Source organism: Orcinus orca, chromosome X (assembly GCF_937001465.1).
Source record: "Orcinus orca chromosome X, mOrcOrc1.1, whole genome shotgun sequence".
NCBI classification, from domain to species: domain Eukaryota; kingdom Metazoa; phylum Chordata; class Mammalia; order Artiodactyla; family Delphinidae; genus Orcinus; species Orcinus orca.
Genome location: NC_064580.1, coordinates 40,585,413 through 40,612,537, shown reverse-complemented (window position 1 = coordinate 40,612,537; position 27,125 = coordinate 40,585,413). Strand labels below are relative to the sequence as shown.

Below are 27,125 nucleotides of genomic sequence, written 5' to 3'. Positions count from 1 at the left end.
GCCTGCGCATCAGGAGCCTGTGCTCCACAACGCGAGAGGCCACAACAGTGAGGGGCCCGTGTACCGCAAAAAAAAAAAAAAAGCCAACACAGAACAGAGAAGAAAATGAATCCTTAGTGAAACACTGGATCGGCTGAATCAACCAATCCTGAAGGCTGGACTTTACATTATATGAGCTACTTTTTTTTTGTCATTTTAACCAGCTTCAGTTGGGAGGTTTCTGAGGTTGCAGCCCATAGCATCTATACCAATACACTGTGCTAGGAAACAACTTCATGTAGTGGAAAAGTCACCAGAGGCTCCACATCTATCCATAAAGGTAAAGTACTAGCCAGTCCACTGTAGGAAAACTGAAGCCCACCTAAGGGGAATGGGGCATATCATTCCTTCTGATTCCTACCTTCACTTACACTAAATGCTAAGCACTTACAGTAATATACTGAAATACCTCCTCTTCAACTACATATGTTCATGCCTAAAATTCTCCTGAAAATAGACAAGGAATACTGAAGAGAGAAGCCTTAAAAAGCCAATGTCAAGATGAGATAAAAATCAAATGAAATCTTCTCATTATGGGGAAGAGAAATATCAAGGACTCCTGAAATTCTTTTCTATGTTCATGGAAATGAAACAAACATCAGAATGGTATCAAGTATTTTAAATAAATAGAAGAAAGGCCCCAAACCAAAAGACTGCACTTACTTAAGGCAATCTTGCTAAAATCGCTATGACTTGAAAGTTTGTTAGTCTTTACGCCTGAACAAATTAAAAGTTGTATACAGGAAGGTTTCTGTTGAACAGTAGTAAGCAAGAACACTTTGAATTAGCCATGGAACACTTCTCAACACTGTTTCCCCTAATTAAAGGGGATTTTAAATATTGCCACCTTCATGGAAAGAGAGTTTTGCATCCATAGAATTGTTTAAGGTACCACTGTACTGATATTCAGAGATAGCTACATTCCATAATTTGGGACAAATCTCATTACTTTTTTCCACTCAAATATATTTCCTGAGCAACACTTACACTTCTGCAACACACAATAACCATATTGTGACAGTTCTGTAAAAAGCTCTAATAACTTGACTTTGTATTATAAGCATTTTAAGAGTCTGGTTTGCTAGTATACACTGTGAATGTCCAAGAGGAGGTCAAAATATGCAAGGTGGCATATCTGAACTTATTTTCCATTTCAAGTCCACTCACATGTGAACATATAGTTTGAGACATGCTGCTCTAAACTTGAGGAAAATTGATAACTTCTAGGCCAGCCCTTAGTCTCCACATTACTTACATTTGCCCTAGGGCCTATTTCTCAAATTTCACTTACCTCTGAGAACTGTGTGATCTGAATACTTTCACAATCTACTTATTTTAGCGTTTTGGACTGTATACCTCTCTTTCGTACCATCAGCATTGTTCTTTATAAACTCATGAAAGATAGAAACAGTATTTGCAAAACTGTCTACTTTAAAACTCTAGAACAATTAGGCACTCTTAAATACAGTTTTATTTATTTTTTTATTTTTTTATTTCAGTAGTTCCTTACTAGTGAATTCAAACTACAACCTACTGTAAAGTCATTGTTTATCTCCCTCCTGACCCTTCAGAATGAAGATAATCTGCAACGGAGATATTTAGAACATGGCAACCATTATAAATAGTCATATATTCACAAAAATTTAAGCTTTTCCTAGAACTTCTAATCCTTTTAAAAAGCAATACTTTTGTCGAGCAGGGAAGCACTATCTTCGTGAAAAGCCCAGTAAGACCTAAAGTGATGGCATAGACAGCACAAGAAACTAAATGAAAAACTTGAGAAATGTTAAATTCTATAGAAAGTAAAATATTTAACCAACAATGTTATTTTGCCCAACAATGTTTATACTCACAAACCAGCAGTTCAAATGACTAGCAAAGAACACACGTTTTTATATTTAAGATATGAGACGTGCTTTGCTGGTAGAGGTGGAGAGATTTCTAGTGAGACCCATACAAGTAAACAGTCAATGATGGGGTCACAGATACAGAATCATTAAGCAGCTGCTTCTGACCTCTATGGTTGCCAATCACTAATGGCAGAGTGATTCAGATGTCCAAATTGAGACTGAAACCTTCACCCTTTCCTGATAACACACCACAATTAAAACTCAAAAAAAAAAAAGTTTAATGATATAATTAGAAACCCAAACTTATGTATCTTCCAGTTCATAGCTGATAAACAGTTCTTTCATCTAAATTTTCAAATTTTCTTTTGAAGTACCATATAAATTCCAACATTTCTCAATGTTCTAATATTTAACAACCCCCCCAAAGACCCCACAAAAATGAAACATTGTATCTCAGAAAAAACCCAACAACCTACCTTTAAACTAGACTCATAGTCTGTGTTCACTTTGAACATAAGACCAAGCCGTAAATGAATTTCCTTGGCTCGACAAAAGCTGGGATCAACATAAAGCACCTCCTGAAATGCTTTAATTGCCCTGAAAGAACATAGACATAAGATATCTTTACTTTTTAACACTTACATGAATTTTTGCTTGGTAGAACAGTAAAACTTCTCTTTTATGCAATTCTGTTTTATAGGAAATGCCAGTTTTATAAAAAAAGATGTGAATGAATAGCTTTAACAAAAAAAAGACTAGGAAGGGGTGCCTGGGTCTTTTATGTACTTGAATGTGTGTAATATAAAAGGAGAAAAGGAAGATCAGTTGAATTTACTCTCAATTATTCAAATTTTTTTTTTCTGGTTGCATTGGGTCTTTGTTGCTGCACACGGGCTTTCTCTAGGTGCAGCGAGTGGGAGCTACTCTTCGTTGCAGTGCACGGGCTTCTCATTGTGGTGGCTTCTCTTGTTGCAGAGCACAGGCTCTAGGTGCACGGGCTTCAGTAGTTGTGGCACATGGGCTCAGTAGTTGTGGCTCACGGGCTCTAGAGCACAGGCCCAGTAGTTGTGGCGCACAGGCTTAGTGGCTCCGCGGCATGTGGGATCTTCCCGGACCAGGGATCGAACCCACGTCCCCTGCATTGGCAGGTGGATTCTTAACCATTGCGCCACCAGAGAAGTCCCTTCAAGTAATATTTTATGGCTTAACTGTCAGTGTAAATAACTGATTTCACTGTTTCTGGAATTTCCTAGGGGAGAGAGGGGTGGGGCAGATAGTTTTGTTTTTAAGGGAGGAGAGATTAATCCTGTCTCTAGTCTACTCCATAAAATGAAGTCTTTTTTTAAAACTTTATATTTCTATCTTTCATATTTAGGTTTACAATCCATCTGCACCCTTATTTTTTATATGATGTGAGGTAGGGGTCAGTTTTCATTTTTTTCAATACAGATATCCAGTACCCCCTACATCACCTGTAGAAAAGACCCTCCTTACCACAGCTCTACAGTGCCACACTGTCCTAAATCAAATGTCCATATCAAACGTCTTGGTCTGTTTCTGGGCTCTCTGTTCTACTATATGTCACTTTATGTCTATCAGTCCATCTTTGCCCCAAATTCACATTTTATCTTTCATAAAAAGTCTTAATTACCAGTAGAACATATACAAGGATGAGGAAGGTACACTTTTCACTGAATACATTTTTATATCACTTAATCTGATCACATGAATGTACTATGTACTCAAAAATGAATTAAAATTATGACAAAGAAAAACATCTACTTTGAATTTTGAAAACTATAGTATCAGGTATAACAGTATTTTAGGCATCATTTTAAATCTCTCTACATGATTTAAGGCTTATCCCAAGTACAGCTAATATATTCTTTGCAAAGCTTTTTATCAACTATTCTCTACTTCTATTTAACCTTAAAGGTTACTTAGAATCTTAAGACAATTCCAAAACAAAAGTCAATCTTTTTTATAAAAGTTCAAAATATATACCACAAAATAGAGCAAAACAACATGCCCTATGTCTTTAAGTAACTTTGTTTTGACTTGTATATTATCTATTTCCCCCCAAAAAAACCTGTGTGATTATATATTTATTATAAAATTAAGGGTTCTAAAAAGTAATATTTACTGTAAGGAGCATCAGATACCTTTACATCTGGCTAAATACTTTTTTCCTGAAGAGGAACTCGGCATCTATGTGTTAAGATGGCATTTCAAATGGGTGGGGCTGTGTATGTGTTTTATTATTTAGTGTGTGTATAGACAGCAGAGGGGAGTCAAAGGCCTGATAAGAAAGAATTCGTGTAAATTACCTTTCTCATTCAAAGGTGACTTCCTATTTCTCTCAATCAGACTTGAAGATACTCATCGGCATACTGCTAAGAAGTTCTCTGTACTTTTCTCAAACCTTTCTAATAAGAGGAGGTGCAGCTTCAGCCTCTATATTCTCTTGGTCATGTCTAGAGCGCCACCTTCTAACAGAACAGATTGTGTGCACAGGTGTGTGTGAATGTGTGGGGGGGCGGGGGGAATACAACACACACATGTTGGGGGAGGGGCATAAAAAAGGTTAGGAAGAGAACAACTGCAGCAATAAATGATGTCAATTAAAAGATAAGATGTGACTGGGAAACGGTATGCAGGGGCTTTTGGAAGCTTCTGGGATGATAGCAATTTTTTATTTCTCGACCCAAGTGATAGTTATGAATGTTTATTTTATAAATAACATGTAAAGATGTATACTTAATGTTTGTTTAATTTTCTTTAAGTATGTTACATTTTATAATAATAAAAATTGAGGATAATGTTTCATAAAGTCCTAATTAACCTTACCTTACGAAATGTGTCAGAGAACTCCTATGGAATGGGTCAGAACTAAGCAATGTCCACACATGCCAATTAACCCAGGCAAGGAAGAGTGGATATAGGTATATGTATAACTGATTTAGTTTGCTGTATACCTGAAATTAACTCAACCTTGTAAATCAACTATACTCCAATAAAAATTTAAACAAACAAAACTAACGGGGGCGGGGGGGGGGGGCGGACAGGCAGGCCTGAGTCAAATACATGAAAGAAAAAGAATGGAAGTGGTGGAAGATAGCAAAGGAAAGATGGAATAAAGGAGAAAAAGAAGATAGGAAGAAAAACAGTCTAAGGAAGGATGTATGCGAATGGGAAGAAGGAAAACAGATCATCAATAACAACCCCACAGGAGAAATATTTCCTATTGTCTCAGTTTCTGTGCCTTTAGTTCTTATCCACTTAGTTCACAATGTCACACAAGTACAAAAAACACAGGTTATTTTACAAAGTTCTCTACACGTGTTAACACACTGGAAATTTCTTTTAAAAAATTATTAACCTACCAGCAAAAATACATATTACAATACACTAGTCTGGGCTACACTGTGCCTGCTCTTTAAGGACTACTAAAAGTGCCCATGACAAGGGAGGACAATATATATCTATTCATCAAGTTCTCCAGGTTGTTTCAAAGTTTCCCTCAAATTCAATACTTGCAGACTCAATCTTCAATATCTCATTATCAGATAACTGAAATAGTCTCCTTAAAGACTTCCCTTGCTCTCCTCTCCTCTGGCTTGCCTATGCTTCCTAAAATATGTGGCTCCTGTGATTGCCTACTAACCATGATACTCTAACCATGATACTCTTTCAAGTCAAATCGCCATGTAGCATTTAAGGTTTGTGAGCAGTTATACCCATTGCCAGCCATGCCCTAACATTGCTCCTCCTCCGCTGTGAGCTGGCATATCTTAGGAATTTCTTCATGCAAATATTGGCCCTCTTGGCTTCACGGCTTCTCCTCAGGATGGTCTCCTGACCTGGAATATTTTCATTCTTCTGCTTCACTCTAAATCCACTATTACCTTTAAGACTCACCACCCAAACTCAACATCAACTATTTTTTGCTTAATGTTAACCAGCAGTTAGGTCCACTCTATAATCAAATCATTTTACTCTTTACCTGTCAGTGTGCTGTCTCTAGTTTTTCCAAGTAGTCTATTCCTTGAGGTTTACATTCCTCTTATTTTTTAAATACTCTAGACATTATAGGAAAATGTTTAATATATGTTTACTGATGTCATCACTCTTTATAATTAACTGACTGGACTTCTTGTTGAGGGGGTGGGAAGGGATGCTCCGGAGTCTCTTTACTGATCAGTTCTCCTCAGCTAACAAAATAGATGCAAGTTCATTTTCACTTGCTTTTCTAAACTCTTACCATCTTTTTCTCCTATGTGTTGCATCTACCCCTTGGGGTTGGGAAGGAAAAAAGAATGTGTTTATGTGTTAGGAGGGGGATAGTGTGTGGAGAAGACAGGTACCACTCAGACTACATTCTAATTTTGGTCATCATTTTAATGCATTCATATCTCACCAAACCACATGTAGCCAGAACATGATCTGTGTAGCAGAAGTTAGACTAAACCACCAACACATACAAATTCTGCTGACGTCAGTATTCTGACTGACAGACAATTTTAGAACATGAAAAATGGCTACCTAAAATGACAAAATACTTTTAATGATACAATACCTGGAAAGGTTTATAGTTTTCAAATATTAAAGCACAGTCTCTACTGAAATTTTAAACAAGTGCATATTGCTATGCTTGAGTATCCATGCATTTTCTTAAAATCTAAAGAATGTTTTTATATCACCAAAATTATTTCTATCAATTTTCAGTTTAAAATTTTTTGCAATTAATGTTTGCCATTGTTAACAAGTTTTAAAAGGAAATGATAACTTCAATAGCACTACCTGCAAAAAACACACACATGCTGAATATATTTTAAAACAATGGTCATTTTTAATAATATTTCTAGAGCCATTTTTTTAAAAGCCTCCTTTAGAACTTTACCAAACTATAGAAAAATAATGATATTAACTAAACATCCTAGCACAGTTTTAGTACATTTGAAAAGAGACATAATAAAACTTTAAGTTCTCTGAAGCTAATAATGCTGAGTCCAGAGAGTTCCCTCAGGGATATCTGAAGAGATAAAGGAACTAATTCCATAAATTTTCATACTAATAAAATGGAGCATATTCTAGCTCTAAATCAGTAATAACATATATACACAACAGATATACACACTTCTATACACACATATATATATTTTTGGAAATTTAGAGGTTCCTTCTAAATGAGACAAATAGATTTGATTAAGAACTCAAAGAGACAGGTAAGGTAAGGTAAGGTAAGAGGTTTAAAGTGGAGATGGAAGGAGAAGGCAGACCAAAGAGTAAATGGCACAAACCAACTTGCAGGTAAAAAAATGCTCAAGACATTTTCAGGGAAATGTTAATACAGTAGTGACTGACACAAAGAATATATTTAGGGGAACAATAAGTCTAGAAAGATCATCTGAGGTTGAAACAGAGAGGACCTTAAATGTGAGGATAAGTTAGAAGTATCATACACTAGGCTATTCACATTGACATTTGCTAATATATTACCTCCTGGTTCTTTTGCCCTCTCCAGCCATCTTCATTTCATCACTGTGGACAGTGGGATGTTTTCTTCCCGCCCCTATTGTAAACTTTATGTTTTTATTCATAATTTCCCTGAAGTTTAATCAATCCAAACCCTTCCAAATTCTCTCTGGCAATCTGTGTGTCACTGGTAAGCATAACTTTACCAAAACTGCCTTAGTTATCTGCTATTTTCTTCAAAACAGCAGCGAACAGAATAAACTCAACATATGTTAACGTGAAGTTTTATTTTAATAGAAAAAAACTTTTGATCTAAGAGCATTAGTTTGCAAAATGATAGCTCAAAAACATATATTAAATATTAAGTTTTTGCCAGACTCCATGCTAAACAAGCCTCAGGATCAATGGTGGTTATCTCAAACTACATTAAGTTTATGTTTGCACCCAAAGCAGTGATTTTACAAGGAGAGCAGAGATTCCTACACCCCTAAGAACACTTGTAATTCGTACACGCTAGGGAAATGAGTCCTGGAGAAAGTTCCCTTGTAATGTGTTAACATTTCTGTCTTTTTAAACTCACCTCCATCTCATTACCCTACTCCTTGCTGATGTCAACATAATAATAATCACTACATTTCCTTACCAGGGCTTATCAATTAGATTTGGGAAGCTAATTTCCAAAATCCTATGCCTCTGGCACAGAATTATGTAGCTCTTAGGTTTGCCACTATAAGACCATTCTGATATTGATCAATGGGAATACAAAAGGTTATAGGCTAGAGAGAGAGGAATGATAAGGATTTTCAGGGAGGTATATTTAGAAATATGGCTGTAAGTTATAATACTTTATTACTGTATATATTTCAATTCCTTTCACCCAAGGATATAGTTTTCTTACTACAAAGGCAAGGAAAAGCTCAGTTCAAGGTACCCTTAGCAATATGCCACCCTCATGAAGAAGAACAAGTGAAGGCATGGGCATGCACTCATGCACATGGAAAGGAACAGCTTTATAGATACTGGTTCTAGCTCTCTGCTGCATGCATTTTACTATGGGCTTCTATGTCTTCCTTTCTCCTTATATTTATTTTAAGTTTGGTCACCGATTACTGTGTATGATAATAGTAAAATTAAATAATTATGATAAATCCAGTGAGGATGTAACAGTTGCTCTACTACTTTCTGACATGGGCTCCTCTAAGAGGCTGAAATTGAAACTGGAAAAACTGACCAAATAACTGAACTCATCCAGAGGCTAACAATAAAATCAACTCACCCCCCAAAAAGGGGGCGGGGGAGCATAATATGGCAAGAAACAAGACAAACAGGTTAACAAATAAAACCAGTTAATAAAATTGCTCTTAATAATTTATTAAGTCGCCATCACCAACCCCAACACACATGGTGGTTGCACACATTATTCTCGAATACTTAATCTAATTAAGTAACAACAGACACCATTTACAAATATTAAATTCTACTTAAATTATAAATGTACAAGAGATGGAACATTCTGAGCTAACAATACAAAAAAGGCATACCACACTCTTCTCTGGAAATATTTTTTCAACAAATCCCAAAGAACTTAGTATGTGTTGGGGGTGGAGGTGGGTCTGTTCCCAGAAATTAATAGCCACCTATAAGTAAAACCAAATAAAACACAAGTATAGTTTTAACCTAAGGAAGTTCCTATCCGTTAAGGCTATACTCTAAAACTCTCACCAAGCACCTACTCCATGCCTCCTAGTTTTGTGGCTGTTCAAGAAATAGCAAGATAAGTGAAAGCAAAAATTGGGGCACAGAGTTTGTGAAAGAACATTTGACCAGCAAGACAGGAAACACACATCCATGATGGATTAAGAGAGGGTGTGAGGTATGTCATTTTAGGGAGCAGCTAGAGCTGAAACTCAAGACATGAGAAAATGGTGGTAACCAGGACAGGATCAACAGAACAGAAGGCACTTACTAATTCAGACATTGCATCATTCTTATATCATTTCAGTTTCATTTCTTAAGCCAACTGAAGGACACAGAAATCATATGTAGATAAGGAATCAAAAGATATAATTTTCCACACTACAAGCCCCCTAACTTGACATGGTCACATACTTTTTAATGCAATCCAATTTTCAACTGATGATGGCTTCACCTCACTACTGATCTTATGCTTGTATCTTCAATCTACAGGGAGTTCACAAGTTATCACAGGTAGGTGAAAATTAACTGGTGTGAGGTATACATGTTCATTTCTAAACTGCAGAGTTCCTTGTCTTGAGTTTCATCTAAATTATTTCTGGCTGGCCATAAAGATTTTACCAATGTGCCCAGGAGAACAATTACAAATACTGATTAAAAAATAACCACCAATCAATCTTCAAACTTGGGGACAGACTACAACAGACAAAATAATTAGACTGGGAAATCTGAGCATAAGTTTGCTTCTGCCACCAATTAAACAGTTATATAATACTGAGTTACACACACATACACACCCCTTGTTTTCTACGTCTATAAAATTAAGGGAAAAAAACTAAGTTATCTCTTAAGACCACTCTGGTACTAAAAGTTTCGAATTGTGAATTCTATGAATAGCATCTTCAAGAAAGTAAAGAGATTTTAAAACAGTCCTAATCTACTCTTGATTTTACATATGATACACTGGCTATGAAGTTAGGAGGCTTAAATTTAGGCTTGCTCTACAACGATGGATAATTTAAAAGAAAAATATTACAAAGCTTCTTTATAAAGATCAATTATAGCTTTGTTTACAAAGAAAATGAGTGATTTGAATGATTATAATACTCTATCGACACAGGTGTTCTCTAACAATGCAGTGCTTCCATAGATGATCAAAACCCAACAGGACCAAAAGCAAACGGGAAAGAAAAGGCATCTGGGAAAAGTCATTCATGTCTTAAGTTTCATCTTTAGAGAAACCACATCAAATCATTGCCAATGCATATTTAAAAGCTCTGTAATAAATATCCAGGATGCCCAACAGGTATATGACAGGGTTAAAACCTTTGGTCAAAATGTTCCTTTGGACTTTCTCAGCACCCATTCAGCTTAAAATTATGGAGAATAGAAGGCACTCTGACAAAGTCGAATATATTTCAAAAAATGTCTACATAGGGCTTTACAGTTTGCAAAATGTACATTATCTCATTTGATCATCAAAACTCTGTAGAGTAGAAAAGGCAAGTAACTGTAATGTACCTAAAACACACACACACACACACACACAAATGAGGAAACACATCAAACTAAGTGGCAGTGCTGAGACCAGAATACCAATCTTTCAACTATGTTCTTTCCACTAGAGAATGTTACTGTCTTGTCTGGTAAACAGAAAGACAACAAGGGGGCAAAGGCCACAGTAACAGGGACCTATACTTTACCGTTTATAAAATCTTATATATATTTCTATCATATTTAATGTCTGACTCTGAAGGTGGTACCATTACTCCTATTTTATAGAAGAGAAAATTGAGAGTTTATAATCTAGTGCCTAGTTACTAGAAATTGGAAAAGTACTAGCACACTCGTGTGTGTGCGTGTCTTTTGGTGAAGGAGGAAGGGAAGGAGCAGTCAATATATCTAAAAGTCTGAAAAGGAAATACTGCTCATCACAGACCATTTACCAACTTGAGAATAGAGAGTAGAGTCATTCCCCAGTTCAAATAACCTGGGGACCACCAGTCCATAACAAGTGACTGAGAAATTCCCAAAGCTTTCTAATCTAAGTCATCTTTAATCAGAATCTTATACCAGATTCTTTTAGGAACACATATATTTCTAATAATCTAAGGTAGGTCAATATCCCTGAAGGAACAAACTAATAATTTCAGGAGATTATTGGGAAATGTAGGCTTAGTGATATTAAAATATTTTGTATTTATTACGCACACACACAAAAATACAAACTAAATAAGTCATTTACTGAAAACAACTGGAGTTATTAGTTTTATGTCAACTTACCACTGAAATGCATTGTAATGGAAGTAGACCAAACCAAGACCATATAAAAAGGCAGCATTCTGGAAAGAAAGGGAAAAAGAGACTTTTAGGAAAAGCATTTATGTCTAATACATATGTTACAAATACTATAAAATATGGTATCCAGGATGTTTTATGTTACTAAAAATCTATCCTGCATTACAATATAGTTACAATGTTTTGGGGTTTTTTTTGTTTTTTGTGTGTTTTTTTTTGCAGTACGCGGGCCTCTCACTGCTGTGGCCTCTCCTGTTGCGGAGCACAGGCTCCGGATGCGCAGGCCCAGCGGCCATGGCTCACGGGCCCAGCTGCTCCGCAGCATGTGGGATCCTCCCGGACCGGGGCATGAACCCATGTCTCCTGCATCGGCAGGCGGACTCTCAACCACTGCGCCACCAGGGAAGCCCTACAATGTATTTTTAAAACATCAAAATAACTGATGAGTCAACAGATGGCACAGAATCCAATCAACTGGGACAGATTCTGTGGTTTCTTTTTAATCAAACCTGCCCTGAAATAAAAAATCTGTCAGCACATACAGATGGCCAATAGGCACATGAAAAGATGCTCAACATTACTAATTATTAGCGAAATGCAAATCAAAACTACAATTAGGTATCACCTCACGCCAGTCAGAATGGCCATCATTAAAAAGTCTACGAATAACACATGCTGGAGAGGGTGTGGAGAGAAGGGAACCCTCCTACACTGTTGGTGGGAATGTTAAGTTGGTGCAGTCACTATGAAAAACAGTATGGAGGCTCCTCAGAAAACTAAAAATAGAATTACCATATGATCCAGCAATCCCACTCCTGGGCATATACCCAGACAAAACTATAATTCAAAAAAATACAGGCACCCCTATGTTCATAGCACCACTATTCACAATAGTCAAGACATGGAAACAACCTAAATGTCCATCGACAGATGAAAGGATAAAGAAGATGTGGTACATATATACAATGGAATACTCCTCAGCCATAAAAATGTCATTTGCAGCAACATGGATGCAACTAGAGATTATCATACTAAGTGGTCAGTCAGAAAGAGAAAGACAAACACCATATAACATCACTTATATGTGGAATCTAAAATATGACACAAATGAACCTATCTACAAAGCAGAAACAGACTCACAGACATAGAGAACAGACTTGTGGTTGCAGGGGGTGGGGGTGGACTGGGAGTATGGGGTTAGTAGGTGCAAACTATTACATACAGAATGGAAGGACAACAAGGTCCTACTGCATAGCACAGGGAACTATATTCAATGTCATGGGATAAACCATAATGGAAAGGAATATAAAAAAGTATGTGTATGTATGTTCGTGTGTGTGTGTGTATGCATGCATTAACTGAGTCACTCTGCCATACAGCAAAAATTAACACAACATTGTAATTCAACTATACTTCAATTAGGGCTTCCCTGGTGGCGCAGTGGTTAAGAATCCGCCTGCCAATGCAGGGGACACGGGTTCAATCCCTGGTCTGGGAAGATCCCACATGCCGCGGAGCAACTAAGCCCGTGCACCACAATTACTCAGCCTGCGCTCTAGAGCCCATGAGCCACAACTACTGAAGCCCGTGCGCCTAGAGCCCGTGCTCCACAACAAGAGAAGCCACTGCAATGAGAAGCTCGCACACCGAAACGAAGAGTAGCCCCTGCTCGCTGCAACTAGAGAAAGCCCACACACAGCAACAAACACCCAACTCAGCCATAAATAAATAAATGAATGAATGAATGAATAATAAACTATACTTCAATTTAAAAAAGTCTGTCAGCAGAATTCTATGGGTAATCTAAGAGAAAAACCTATTTTTCAGGAATAAGAAAATGTCTATGCTATCCTATTCTCTCTTGCTTGTATCTCCGTATTCTTCCTCTAGTTCCTTCTGTTTCTTGAACTGGATTTAATTTTATGTTCAGTGTTGCCAGGAAGGTAGTTAGAATTCAAAGTAAATGCACAATATAAACGTAGAACAAATTTTAGTATTTAAAAAAACCCACATGCAGGCTTCCCTGGTGGCGCAGTGGTTGAGAGTCCACCTGCCAATGCAGGGGACACGGGTTCGTGCCCCGATCCGGGAAGATCCCACATGCCGCGGAGCAGCTGGGCCCGTGAGCCATGGCCACTGAGCCTGCGTGTCCAGAGCCTGTGCTCTGCAACAGGAGAGGCCACAACAGTGAGAGGCCCGCGTACAGCAAAAAAAAAAAAAAAAAAAAAAACAAAAAACAAAAAACAAAAAACCACATGCTAAAATGACACCTAGCCATTTACATTTTGGGCTATAAACATCAGTGATTCCTTTTGCAGTACAAAACAGAGATGCCTATCCAGACTCAATCTGACCTCTGGCCCCCATATGGGAAACTAGCTACCTACTCCCTTTTTTCAAAAAGGGCAAACAGTTGAGTACCCACTATGTGTTCTCCAAACTTATGTTCTAAAACTTAAAAAATTTCAAACTCTTACTAAAATGTTTCTTACTGTATTATTTTAGGTTGTATTTCCCCAGAAGTACACCCTGAGTCAAAAGGTTTTAGTATACATGGTTTATTTGGGAAGTTACCCTAGAAAACACCACTAAGGGAGTAGAGAAGTGAGGCAGGGAAGGGAAGGAAGCCAATAAAGGGTGCAATATGGCTGACTATGCAGCTGTGGGCAACTGGGACTTAATACTGCTGGGAATTTCTAGGAGACAGTGAAGAACATTCCTCAGAGTCATTTTGCGCTAGGTGTGAGGGAACTACAGTACTTATCCCACAACTGCTGTCATTCAATGACTGGAGAAAAAGAATCCGTGATGTTTAAAGACCAAAGTGTAATAAATAGCTGGGTGACTTTTTGGTATGCAATTATTATTTTTAATACTAAAACTTGTTTTAGGGTTATATTGTGCATTTCCTTTGAATTCTAACCACACTTCTGGAAACACTGAAAAAAGGTTTCTTAAGTAGATCTTAAAATGTAATAAACATGGAAATTTAATTTCATTAAATCCTCAATACCCTCAATTTTCTGAATGAGAAAATTACATGCTACAAGGGTATTCACAAATACGGGGATTCACAAAGATCTCAGACAACATCCATTTCAAAAGTTCATATTCAAATTTTTAAAATTTAGTTGAAACTGGCTTCAATCAGGATCATTCATTTACGACCCCACTGTATCCCTGAAATAGACTGAACTTTTACTAGGTATTGAGGACAATACTCAAGGGTTGAACAAGCCAAACTGATTAAAATGTACTTCCCCGCACACTACTCTGTGTGTGTGTGTGTGTGTGCGTGTGTGCGTGTGTGTGTGTGTTGGGGGGTGGGATGGATGATGTTCAGAACACAAGAGTAGTTAAATTCAGAGTTATGAAATGTTCTACCCAAGAAAAGTTTAGATTTGAAACACAACTGTCTCCCTAGGTGGGGGAGATGGAGGGGAGGAGAGCATGGTTGAATAACAATAGACAGCATCTTTCACCAAATTAGGTAATTGCCCAGAGAAGGCAGTGTAAGGTGTGGTGGAAATATGAGTTTACTGAGGGACATTTCTGCTTTCAGTACACATCCTGCATTCTCTCAACTTCTTTTGTTCATAGCTCATCCTTTCCCCTCTAGGAAATCTTATCCCCATCCCTGCCACTGTATAAATTTTATCAATCCATCTAGATGCATTTAAATGTCATCTTCCCTATGAAGCTTTGCCACTTCTCCCACCTCAAACCAGAGGTAATCTTTCCAACCTCTAAATTTGGCCTTAGCATAATGTCTCTAGCATGTGACATTATGGTATAATAGTAAGAACTTAATTTTATGCAAAATGCTAACATCATTTCTTTTAAAAGGTACTAACAACCCTTTGAGGTGGCAGAAATTTAAAGAATGAAGAGATATTAAGCAACTTGCTCAAAGAGACAGTTGCAGACATAGGAACTGAATCTAGGTCTGCCTCCAGAGCTCACTCTTAACTATTGATAATATATTTTTGCTATTTGTGTATTGACTAAATTCCATCCCATCAGACAAAAATGCAACGAAAGCAGGAGTGCTAATCATCTGTGTATATTACCTAGCATACACAGTGCCTTCCACATAGCAGATGCCCACAGGTTTAGTAAATTGAACCACCCAGTATTTAAGTTCAGTATTAAGTTCAGTTTCCTGGGTGACACAGAATTAGTATGAGGGATGGTCCCTATTAATCAGGAGCTTATAAATCTCACCAAGGAGGTAAGTCTCATTTTTCCATAACAGTAAACGATGTAATTTAAACACTTACTGAGCACCTACTATGATTCATAACAGAGTTATTAGCACTGGGAAGAAAGTAGTAAGCAAAAAAGACAAAAATTCCTATCCTCAATGAACTTACAATCTAAGGACAAATGATTATGAAATTAAGTGCATAATAATATATTCCTAGCTGCAGCCATTTAAGAGTTAATGAAGTATAATAAGGACTAGGAAAAGAGGTAGAACTTGGGTATTGCTGGGAAAGGAGAAGGAAAAATAAGCCATCTCAGCCAGGGGTTGTAATCCACACATTTTTGGAAATAATGACCTGGGGGTGTGAATGGCTATGTGCCCTGACAAAGATGTGTTCCCTCCCAATGTACAATCTCACCAAAAATGCCAACAGCATCCCCATTGAGAAACATAGATCTATGCAGAAGGATGACCCAAGCAAAGGCACTGATATGAAAATGAGTTTAAATGTGATATAGTCACTCTTCAATCCACTGTGAGAAGTTAGGGGAGTAACTTTCTGGGAAATGTATTATTTATAAAACATACTCCTGCTTCAGTCCAAATCCTTAGAGGTTAGAGTATCTATATTAGGTGTCAGCAAACTATGGCACATGGGCCAAATCCAGCCAGCCACCTATTTTTATAAAGTTGTACTGAAACATAGCTATACCCCCACTCATTTACTTATTGTCTATATAGCTGCTTCCAGTTCCAACAGAAGAGCTGAACAGTTGCAACACAGAGACTATCCAGCTTACAAAATCTAAAACAGTTACTATGTGGCCCTTTACAAAAGAAATTTGCCAACCTCTGACCTAGACTGTATCACAGTACCCATCATAATCCCAAATTAAGAAATTATAACTTAATAAGATTACAATCAATTTATACTGAAGGCAGGGTGTGGTTCATTAAGTTAGCAGTTCACTAATGCCAGAGAGTCCCATGAAGGTGTTTTCACTGATCCCCAACAGGGAAAATACTGACCCTTAGCATTGAGAAATGTGAATTCAGCTGCCCATCAGCATCAAAAACTCCAATAGAACCTTCCCTACTTTCTCAGTGAAGCCCAAAACCCTGAGACTGTTTTGTTAGGTTTATATATAAACCTTTATCTCTGGCTATTGAGGGACTTACTCATTACAGGGCAACTCCAGCATGCATGTGTAAACAAACTTTGTCTTTTCTCCTGTTAATCTGTCTATTGTCAGTTAATTTGCAGGCTCCCAACCACTGCACCCACACTACAAGAGGGAAAAGGCATTTCCTCCCAACAGTGACAAGCAGCAACCCTGTATGAAAATCAGACTGGGCAGGGTCTAGAATGGCCATCATGGACATATCATGATTTTGAAAGAAAACAAGCTTTAAAGACAGCAGTAGAGTGCCAGTAAGTTTAAGATCAGAACACTGCCCCGCCCCGCCCCCCCTTTGAGGACACGGCAATTTCCTATCTAGCATGGTTTGGGTTTTTTAAGGAAAGTTTTAGACCCAGTATCCTACAAGCATGCAGCAGTAAGAGGGTAGCTGTTTCCCAAAGAGAATATTAGTAAAATATTCAAGCTTTTAAAAAAATTTTATTAGACAAAACTGACTAAATGATGAGATTATCAAGATATTGTTATACTACTGCCAATATTTGGGTAGAATAGCAATCTGATTGTAGCACCTCCAAACATCCCATACTCCAGTAATCACCTCTGAAGACAATTTTTTATGCAGAGATATCATTAAGAAATAAAATCAAGCCAGACTATTAGAAAAATATAATAGTATGAAGGCATTCCAGAACTCCAGGAATGAATTTCCAAATGCCTTCTGGGTACTCTCCACCTGTTGAATATACTACAAATACCTGAAATCCCATTATCTTACACTGCAGAGGAGAGTCTGATGCTCTAATGGTACTGAAGATTTTACATAGTGGTAGCAATCTCACCAGTTAACCAATCCAAAAAGTAATCCTACTTTTCTTGTCTCAACTCTTCCCCACCAATAAGCCAAATTCATTCTATTCACAAAGCTCATTTTACAATCAAAAAGGCTCTGAATCTATCCCCTTCTCCATTCCTACTGCCTTTCTCTAGGTAATTTAGGACCTTGCCTTTGTCTACCTGACCTGTTTCAATAGCTTCCTAACTCAGCTCCCAAACCTTCGCCTCCCCTTCCATGTCCCCCCTTTCAAAATACCTTCCACACCATTACCAGTGAACTTGTGAAAAACTCAACCATGACACTTTCTCTATTTTAAACTCCTCTGAAGATTACCTACAACCTAGCCTGACTATAAGGGTCTTGGTTATATGACTCTTGCTCAACTTTCCCAATCCCACAGCCACCACTCCAGTCAGGACAAATGACATGCAGGCCTATGAATAAAATATGCTCTTATACATTTCCATGATTTTAAACATGTTTGCTTCCTCTGCTGAAAAAGCCAATGCCATCTTTCCTTCAACTCATTTCTCAATCTAGCAAATTCCCATCCATCCTTGGGACTTCCCTTGTGGTGCAGTGGTTAAGACTCCATGCTCCCAATGCAGAGGGCCCAGGTTTGATCCCTGGTCAGGGAACTAGATCCTACATGCATGGCGCAACTAAGGAACCCACCTGCCGCAACTAAGACCCGGCGCAACCAACCAACCAAATAAATAAATAAAATTCCTATCTATCCTTTAACACATCATTCATCTCTTCTTTCCACAAGTATTACCTGACACATTCCCAAGTGCAGAGTTAGGTTTTTCTGAAGCAAGTTTCCAAATGAATATTCATGTCTATTACAGATATGCCCTTCATCTCCTCTACTAGAATATGAGCTTGTAAAAAGGTAGATAGAGCTCAAGTCATCTTTTGATCCCTATGGCAAAGTAACTAGCATATATAAGTTACTGAGGAAAGTTTTACTGCTAATAAATCAATCTCTTACAGCCTTAAATAACCTATTACACATTTTTATCAAAGAATTTAACACTGTGCTGATTCAATTTATACAGAATCACTCCCTTAATACAATCCAAACTACCTTTTGAACACTTATAAGAGTTTCTCCTAGTTACAATAATATAGCAAAAGAGGTTGTCAAAGCTCATTACATCAGATCCAAAGTTATAGCATTAGAGCAGAAGTTCTGCTTCCATGAAACTAATACAACATTGTATATCAACTATACTCCAATAAAAATTTTTAAACAAAAAGAAGAAGTAGTAGTTCTGCTTCCAAAATCTATGCATAGTATTGCATAGAGATCATGAAATCAGGCTACAGAGGCCATCAGACTTGGCTTGTCACTTACTATCGACTCACAAAACAAGTTAACTGAGTCTCAATTTCATAGGGTTGCTTTGAGGAATTAAGATTATACATGACCTGGCACTTGGGATTTTTGTGAGAAGTAAAGGAGGTAATGTATCTACCACCAACAAGAAAACTATCTAGCACATGGTAATTGCTCAATGGATACAGTATGACAGATAAAATTCTTGGAAGTCTCACATGCTGTAAAAAAAAAAATTACACATTAAAAACAAGAGGATTTAGAAATAAAAGAGAGTTGTGGACAAGACTGCTCAAGACCTATGCAACATTATAACCAGAGGATTTCAAAAGTAGTAACTAGTACCTGGAGACAGCCTGAACCACTCAAGCAAGAAGCTCAGCATGATGATAGGTTGCCATGGTCGATATCAAAAATGAACAAAACAATGAAGTTGCAATTCTGGCAATCCTTTAATTAGAGCAGAGCTGGAAGGTGCTGAGACAATGAAAATAGCTGAGAGCTGTACAAAACTGGGAACCTGCTTTTCTGAGGAAGAGCTCTGGATGAAGGTACTCGTGCTTAATTTTCTTAAAATCTAGACTACAGAACTCCTGCTACCAGTGCTGCAGTCAAGCTGAGAGAACTTTTCCCTTTCCTACTTAAGTTTATAATTATACTCCCCATTATCCAGAAGAAAGCTTAAGTGAAACAGTAAGACTTCCACATCATACAACGTAATTCCCTTATTTACCAATAACATGAATTAATTTCTATTAGTAGTACAGTCTATTTTGCAACGTGTATCTTCTCTTACTGTTTTCTATCCTAACTATTAACATGATAAGACGAAATAAAGACATTTCTCAGCCTCTGTTGCAGCTAAGAGTTCTCAAATTACTAAGTTCTCGCCAGTGAGATGTGTATAATCTCATGATTCCCTTAAAGTCGCAATCCCCAACCTTTTTGGCACCAGGAACCAGTTTCGTGGAAGACAATTTTTCCACAGACTGGGGGGCCGGGGGGGATGGTTTCGGGATGATTCAAGAGCATTACATTTATTGTGCACTTCATTTCTATTACTATTGCACTGTAATATATAATAAAATAATTATACAACTCACCATAATGCAGAATCAGTGGGAGCCCTGAGCTTGTTGTCACTTGTCACTCACTGATAGGGCTTTGATATGAGTCTGCAAGCAATTGATTTATTATGGTCTCTATGCAGTCAAACCTCTCTGCTAATGATAATCTGTATTTGCTGCCGCTCCCCAGCGCTAGCATCACTGCCTCAGCTCCACCTCAGATCATCAGGCATTAGATTCTCATAAGGAGCGCGCAATCTAGATCCCTTGCATGTGCAGTTTACTGTAGAGTTCGGGCTCCTATGAGAATCTAATGCTGCCGCTGACCTGAGAGGAGGCGGAGCTCAGGCAATAATGGGAGTGATGAGGAGTGGCGGTAAATATAGATGAAACTTCGCTCACTTGCCCACCGCTCACCTCCTGCTGTGCGGCCCAGTTCCTAACAGGCTACAACCGGACTGGGACCACGTGGCCCGGGGGTTGGAGACCCCTGCCTTAAAGAAAAGGGTTGTTGCCCTCTGCTTCCTCTTCCTCTGACCAGCTCCTTGGAATGTAGAACCAACTCCAAGGCATCAGATAAAGAAAACTCAAGAAAGAAAAAATATAGACCAATTTGAATTATGAACCAGGATGCAAAGATGCTACATATTAGCAACCCCAATCCAGAAATAACTAACAACGATAAAAACTTATTGTCAATTTGAACTTACTTCAGAAATACAAGATTGATTTAAGGAGAAAAAAATATAAAATTACCTCAATGGATGCAGGAAAAGTATTTGCATACAAAAGAAAAATGCTGACTTTTAAACTGAAAATTTTTAAAGTTGGTTGTCATTAGAGTAAGGAAGTTCCTTTCTATTCTTAGTTTGCTATTTACAAAAAAACAACTTAAAGTAATCATGTTTAATGGTAAAACATTTAAAACGTTCCCTTTAAGAAGGGAAATAAACAAGACAAATGTACTATACCACCTCTTTCAATCCATACTGTGCTGTCATCCTAGTTATTGCAGTAGCAGGAGCAAAGATCACAAAAATTAAGAAACAAAGTTACCATTAATTACAAAGGTAGGATAGTCTACATAGAAAATCCAAAGTAACATAGTCAAATTAGCCAAGTTAGTAAAAGTTAGTGAAGTTCTCAGTAAATTTAAAGCATATAAAAACCAACTGTAGTTCTATATTCCAGCAAAGAGATAAAAATGAAATTAAAATGACATTTATAACAGCAATAAAACTAGAAGATCTAAAATACATTATTTTATAATATGCATAAGAACTTTATATGGAAATACCATAAAACTTTATTGAATGAAAGACAATGACAGTTTTTCTTTTTTAAACTGTACAAAGTTAATACAATTCCAATCAATCCCTGGAAGCCATTGTGTTTTATTTATTTAATTTTATGGCTCTGATTTCCAGCACTACAGAATTTGACTAGATATTGAACAAATATTAAGACAAATCTAAGACTCCAGATCTGTGCTAACTGTTGCAAACCCACTTTACCATCTATCTGGCCCTTGCCTTCCTTTTCCCCACTTTGAGGCCTCTAACAATTACCCCAGGGTCTAAAACAGGGGTCCACAAACTATGGCCAGTCAAAATTTTTTCTTCAAGTCCCAGGAGCTAAAAAATTATTCTTATATTTTATGATGGTTACACTGTAAATGATTAGCTAAGTACCTACATAATAGATAATTTTGCCTCTTGGCCCACAAGGCCTAAAATATTTACTTTTTCACCCTTTCTAAAAAGTATTTGGACCTCTGCTCTAGACCAAGAACTTGGGAGAGTTCCCTGAACACCTACTGTACTTTCTTTCATGTGCTGGCTGACTCAGTTCTCTTCTTTAAAAGCCTTTCCACGTCTCCTACCTGGAAAACTCCCATTAATCCTTCCCTCCAGTCTCAACTGTTCTGTGGAGTTTCTCTAATTCCCACTCAGACTTTCCCATACCCCTTACACAAAGAGACGTACTTCTGCCTCACTCCTGAACACCTCTAATATATCACTTCCAAAAGCTTATGCTTGTTTGTGCCTCCCTCACCCAGAATATGGGCAACTTGAGAGCAGAACTATCTTACTTATCCCTGTATTGCCAACAAAGCCCTTGTCAATGACAGTAAAAGCCAGTTAGTGACCGACATAAATAGTGTAACAGAAGTCATGGATAGGTCAGAAGATGAGTGCAGGTTCCACTAGTTCATCCACCAATTTGTGCAGACCTGAATGCAGTCTAGTCCATAAAGTAAAAGAAATTAAATAATGATTTCTAGGATGTGGTCTGCTTGTAAAATTGTAAAACTTCTAAAGAAACTAACCCTTGTGGACAAAAAGATGTTACCTGTCATTCCAGTAAACAAGGAATGTTGCCAACCATCAAGCCATCAGCTGCTGCTCCCCCCCACCACACACACACACTCACCAAGGTGCACCTTCAAGTGAATTCAGGATGGAGAAAAACCAGGATACTGGCCCTTGATAGTCAAGATGCATATCAAAGAAATTTCAATGAGCCCAGACTCTTGCATCTTCCCATACACAGAAAAGCACTAAAATCATTATGTTTGACTACATTTTTTTTCCCCCAGCAAAAACTCTTATATATCCTGGCTCTTCTCTTACCTCTTTGGAACAGTTCCTCTGAGCTATATGAGAGGCTGTTTCCCAGGTTACAGTCCTCAGTAAGGTCCCTGAATTAAACATAATTCTCAACTTTCAGGTTGTGTTTTTGTTTTTTCAGTTGACATCCTTATTCTCAAATATACTGCTTTTTAACTTTTCCTATATATTCTTTAAAAGATCTCACTCTCTTTCTCTGCCTTTCTGGGCAAAAAATTTTGTTTTGGTTTTTTTCCAGGTTAATTTAAGCTTTAAACTTGTTGAAATATTAATTACAGTTCTGCCTTCCATAAAGTTCTAAATATTTTCACGTTATAAAGCACTTCAATATTGATATATTTAAATACTCAATGTATTTTTAAACTCAAAACATGAATCTGAACTGGGAAAACCGTGAGTTTTTCCATTATAACAATTCTCTCCCCAAAATCTCTCCCCTACCCAACATTAATCCCTAATCCCACATCAGTACTACATTAACAAAAAAATAAAACCGTATGGTAGCTAAATGGAAAAAAGAAAACCTTACTACTCAGCCCCAATTAGGAAAGAAGGCCAGCACAATTTTCAGAGCTGGTAAGAAATGCAGCATTACAATTTTCTAACATGTATTGAATCAAGGACTAAAATAGACCTTCTTGGTGAATGTACTTTAAGGACAAGAATTGTTTATAATTAGCATACCAAAAACACATGCAAAGTAATCTCTACAAGCTTTGAGTTCCTGAAACACTCCATCTTTTTCAGCAGTAATATTATAAAGCCCCATGATATTTTATATACACATACAAAGATATATGTAAATTTACTCTTCAATATTTTTTCACTGTCCCAAATTAAATTTTAACCCAATTCTCTCAAAGCCATTGTAAAAGCAGGATGTTTTTTTAAGATAATGAACTAATTTAAAGGGGTTTTGTTAATCAGAAGAACTGTACCCACAAATATTTTAATGAATCAATATACCCCCCAAAATTACACATAATGCACAATTAACAGGCAAATAATATTTTATACTGAAAAAGGTTGCTCTCCATCTTTCCACAACATTTAATCAATGGTTCTTTTAGACAAGCATACTACCATAACTCAAACCTTTTCTTTCTTTTCTTAAATACAAGTGGGGAAAAAAGAAGAAAAAAGTCAGTTTTATTTATTTAAAAGTTCACAATCATAAATGAATATATACAGAAATTGTTTAGTAAAGTACACATGATAAAAATCATCAGAGGGCTTCCCTGGTGGCGCAGTGGTTGAGAGTCCGCCTGCCGATGCAGGGGACACGGGTTTGTGCCTCGGTCTGGGAAGATCCCACATACCGCGGAGCGGCTGGGCCTGTGAGCCATGGCCGCTTAGCCTGTGCGTCCGGAGCCTGTGCTCCGCAACGGGAGAGGCCACAACAGTGAGAGGCCCGCATACCGCAAAAAAAAAAAAAAAAAAAAAATCATCAGGAAGCACCAGCACTTCTTCATATTTTAACGTTTATCTCCTTACAGTCTTCTACTTATATAATGAAATACATAGCAGCATTAACAGTGTACATACAATTTTTTATTCCTACCTTCCTACTTTATACCATAAACCATAACAGCAATTTTTAAACCTTCCTGACTCATGAATGAGTTTAGGTTTTGTTATAGTTGTTGAAGGGGATCAGGACAGGATACCCCTAGATGTGCTGGTTTAACCTAAGAATTATTTTGAGCTGGAGGCATTTGAGTTCCTGAAATCCCTTATATATGCTAAAAGCAGAGCCTCCCAAAATAATAAAACTGTCATATACCCCTCCCGGTAGAAACTCTAACAGACATTATCATAACACATCATATCTCCCATCTATTCTCTTAAGGGCCTACTTATCTTTCCAAAAAGTTATTTGTTTTCCTTTAAGTGCCCTTTCTTGCTCTTCTCATCACCTACTAAGTTGGTATATAGCCTCAAATTCTAACCACCCCTTTGAGTTACTCATCACTGAGTTCTACTGAATGAATATGCATTGCATGTGTAAACAAACTGTTTTTTCCCTCCTGTTAATCTGTTTTAAGTATAATTCACAGGACCCAGCCAGGAGAGGTTCAATTAAGAACTGATTTCTCATCAGGAAGTATGGAAGCAAGAAGACACCAGAATTTCACTTAAAAAAAAAAAAAACCACTAGACTTATCCTGGTTATCATTTTGAAACATACAGAAATATCGAATCACTATGTTGCAGAACAGGAACTAACACAGTGCTGTAGGTCAATTATACTTCAAAAATAAACAAACACAAAGGAAGCAAGAATACACAATAGGGAAAAGACAATCTCTTCAATAAGTGGTGCTGGGAAAACTGGACAGCTACATGTAAAAGAATGAAAGTAGGACATTTTCTCACACCATATACAAAAATAAACTCAAATGGATTTAAAACCTAAATGTAAGACTGTAAAACCATAAAACTGGAAGAAAACACAGGCAGAACACTCTTTGACATAAATCATGGCAATATTTTTTTGGATATGTTTCTTAAGGCAAAGGAAACAAAAACAAAAATGAATAAATGAGACCTAATTAAACTTAAAAGCTTTTGCACAGCAAAGGAAACCATCAGCAAAACAAAAAGGACAATTCACCAAATGGGAGAAAATATTTGCAAATGATATGACCAATAACAGGTTAATACCCAAAATATATATAAACAGCTCATACAAATTAAATATTTTTTTAAAATCTGACTTTAAAATGGGCAGAAGATCTGAATACACATTTTTCCAAAGAAGACATACAGATGGCCAAACAGGCACATGAAAAGATGCTAATCGTTGGAGAAATGCAAATCAAAACCACAATGAGATATCACCTCATACCCGTCAGAATGGCTATAATCAAAAAGAACACAAATAACAAATGTTGGCAAGGATGTGGAGAAAAAGGAACCCTTGTACACTGTTGGTGGGAATGTAAACTGGTACAGCCACTGTGGGAAACAATATGGAGGTTCCTCGAAAAACTAAAAATAAAACTACCATATGATCCAGCAATCCCACTCCTGGGTATATATCTGAAGAAAACAAAAACACTAATTTGAAAAGATACATATACCCCAATGTTCATGGCAGCATTATGTACAATAGCCAAGATATGGAATCAACCTCAGTGTCCATCAGCAGACAAATGGATAAAGAAGATGTGGTACATATAGACAATAGAATAAATACGTATCAACATGGATGGACCTGGAAGGTATTGTGCTTAGTGAAATAAGACAGAGAAAAACAGATACTGTATGTTATTACTTATATGTGGAATCTAAAAAAATAAAACAAACAAATGAATATAACAAAACAAACACAGATTCACAAATATAGAGAACAAACTGGTGGTTACCAGAGGGGAGAGGGAAGGAGGGTGGGGCAAGATAGGGGTAGGGGATCAAGAGATACAAACTACTATGTATAAACTAAATAAGCTACAAGGATATATTGTACACCACAGGGAATATAGCCAATATTTTACAATAACTTTTTAAAAAAGCAAGCCAACCCATAATTCTCTATCAAGAAAAAATGCCCTTTAAAATTAAGTCAAAAAATATTTTCAGATAAAAGAAATTCATCTCCGCCATACCTTTACCATAAGAAATGCTAAACAAAGTTCTTTGGCCAAAAAGAAAATGACAGTACATGGTAACAATTCATACAAAGTAATGAAGAGCATCAGAAATGGTAACAATATGGGTAAATAAAATTACTATTACACTGTAATATATGGGCCTGTTCAAAGCAAAATAACATCACCTTGCGTAGATCTAATACACGTAACAGCTATTACATAAAGGACATGAGTGGGTACGATGTGGACCTATATAACTGCAAACTTTCTACATTTTATGTGAATTGGTATAATACTGAGACTTGACTGTGAAAAATTAAAGGGTTTATACACTATAATCCCTAGAGTCACCACTGAACAAATAATGAAAAGAAGAATAGGTGAAAAGGTCAATAAGAAAAGTAAAGTAAAATTGTAAAACAGATTGAAATATAAAGGGGGGGAGTGGTATGGAGAACATAAGACCAAGAAATTAAGGGAATAAACATAAAAGGAAAGATCAAATGAAAGACACAAACCCAATCATACCAATGATTTCATTAACTATCAGTGGCTAAACAGCACAAGTAAAAAACAGAGACTTTCAGATTGGATAAAAAAGCAAGACCCATTTAACAAGCTATCTATAAAAGTATTATAAATATAAAGATGCCAAAAGGTTGAAAAGAAAAGGATATCTCGGGCTTCCCTGGTGGCACAGTGGTTGAGAGTCCGCCTGCCGATGCAGGGGACACGGGTTCGTGCCCCAGTCCAGAAGGATCCCACATGCCGCAGAGCGTCTAGGCCCGTGAGCCATGGCCGCTGAGCCTGCGCATCCGGAGCCTGTGCTCCGCAACGGGAGAGGCCACAACAGTGAGAGGCCCGCGTACCGCAAAAAAAAAAAAGAAAAAAGAAAAAAAAGAAACGGATATCTCACAGAAATAACAAGCCTAAGAAGAAAGGAATAGCTAAA

The 27,125-nt window shown here is 37.2% G+C and overlaps 1 protein-coding gene across 12 annotated transcripts in view; it reads right to left on the bottom strand.

Annotated features, from left to right (window-relative positions):
- KDM6A (lysine demethylase 6A) overlaps window positions 1-27,125 on the bottom strand; it is a 209,309-nt gene that overhangs the window by 86,400 nt on the left and 95,784 nt on the right. For 11 of the 12 annotated variants that reach the window (XM_033412200.2, XM_033412202.2, XM_004283395.4 and 8 more), the window contains exons 5-6: window positions 11,343-11,401; window positions 2,366-2,486 (exon numbers count right to left, since the gene is read on the bottom strand). In XM_033412200.2, coding sequence (XP_033268091.1) covers window positions 2,366-2,486; window positions 11,343-11,401 — 180 coding nt within the window. Of the gene's footprint in view, window positions 1-2,365; window positions 2,487-11,342; window positions 11,402-27,125 lie in introns of those variants that run through there. The other variant, XM_033412207.2, reaches the window with a different exon arrangement.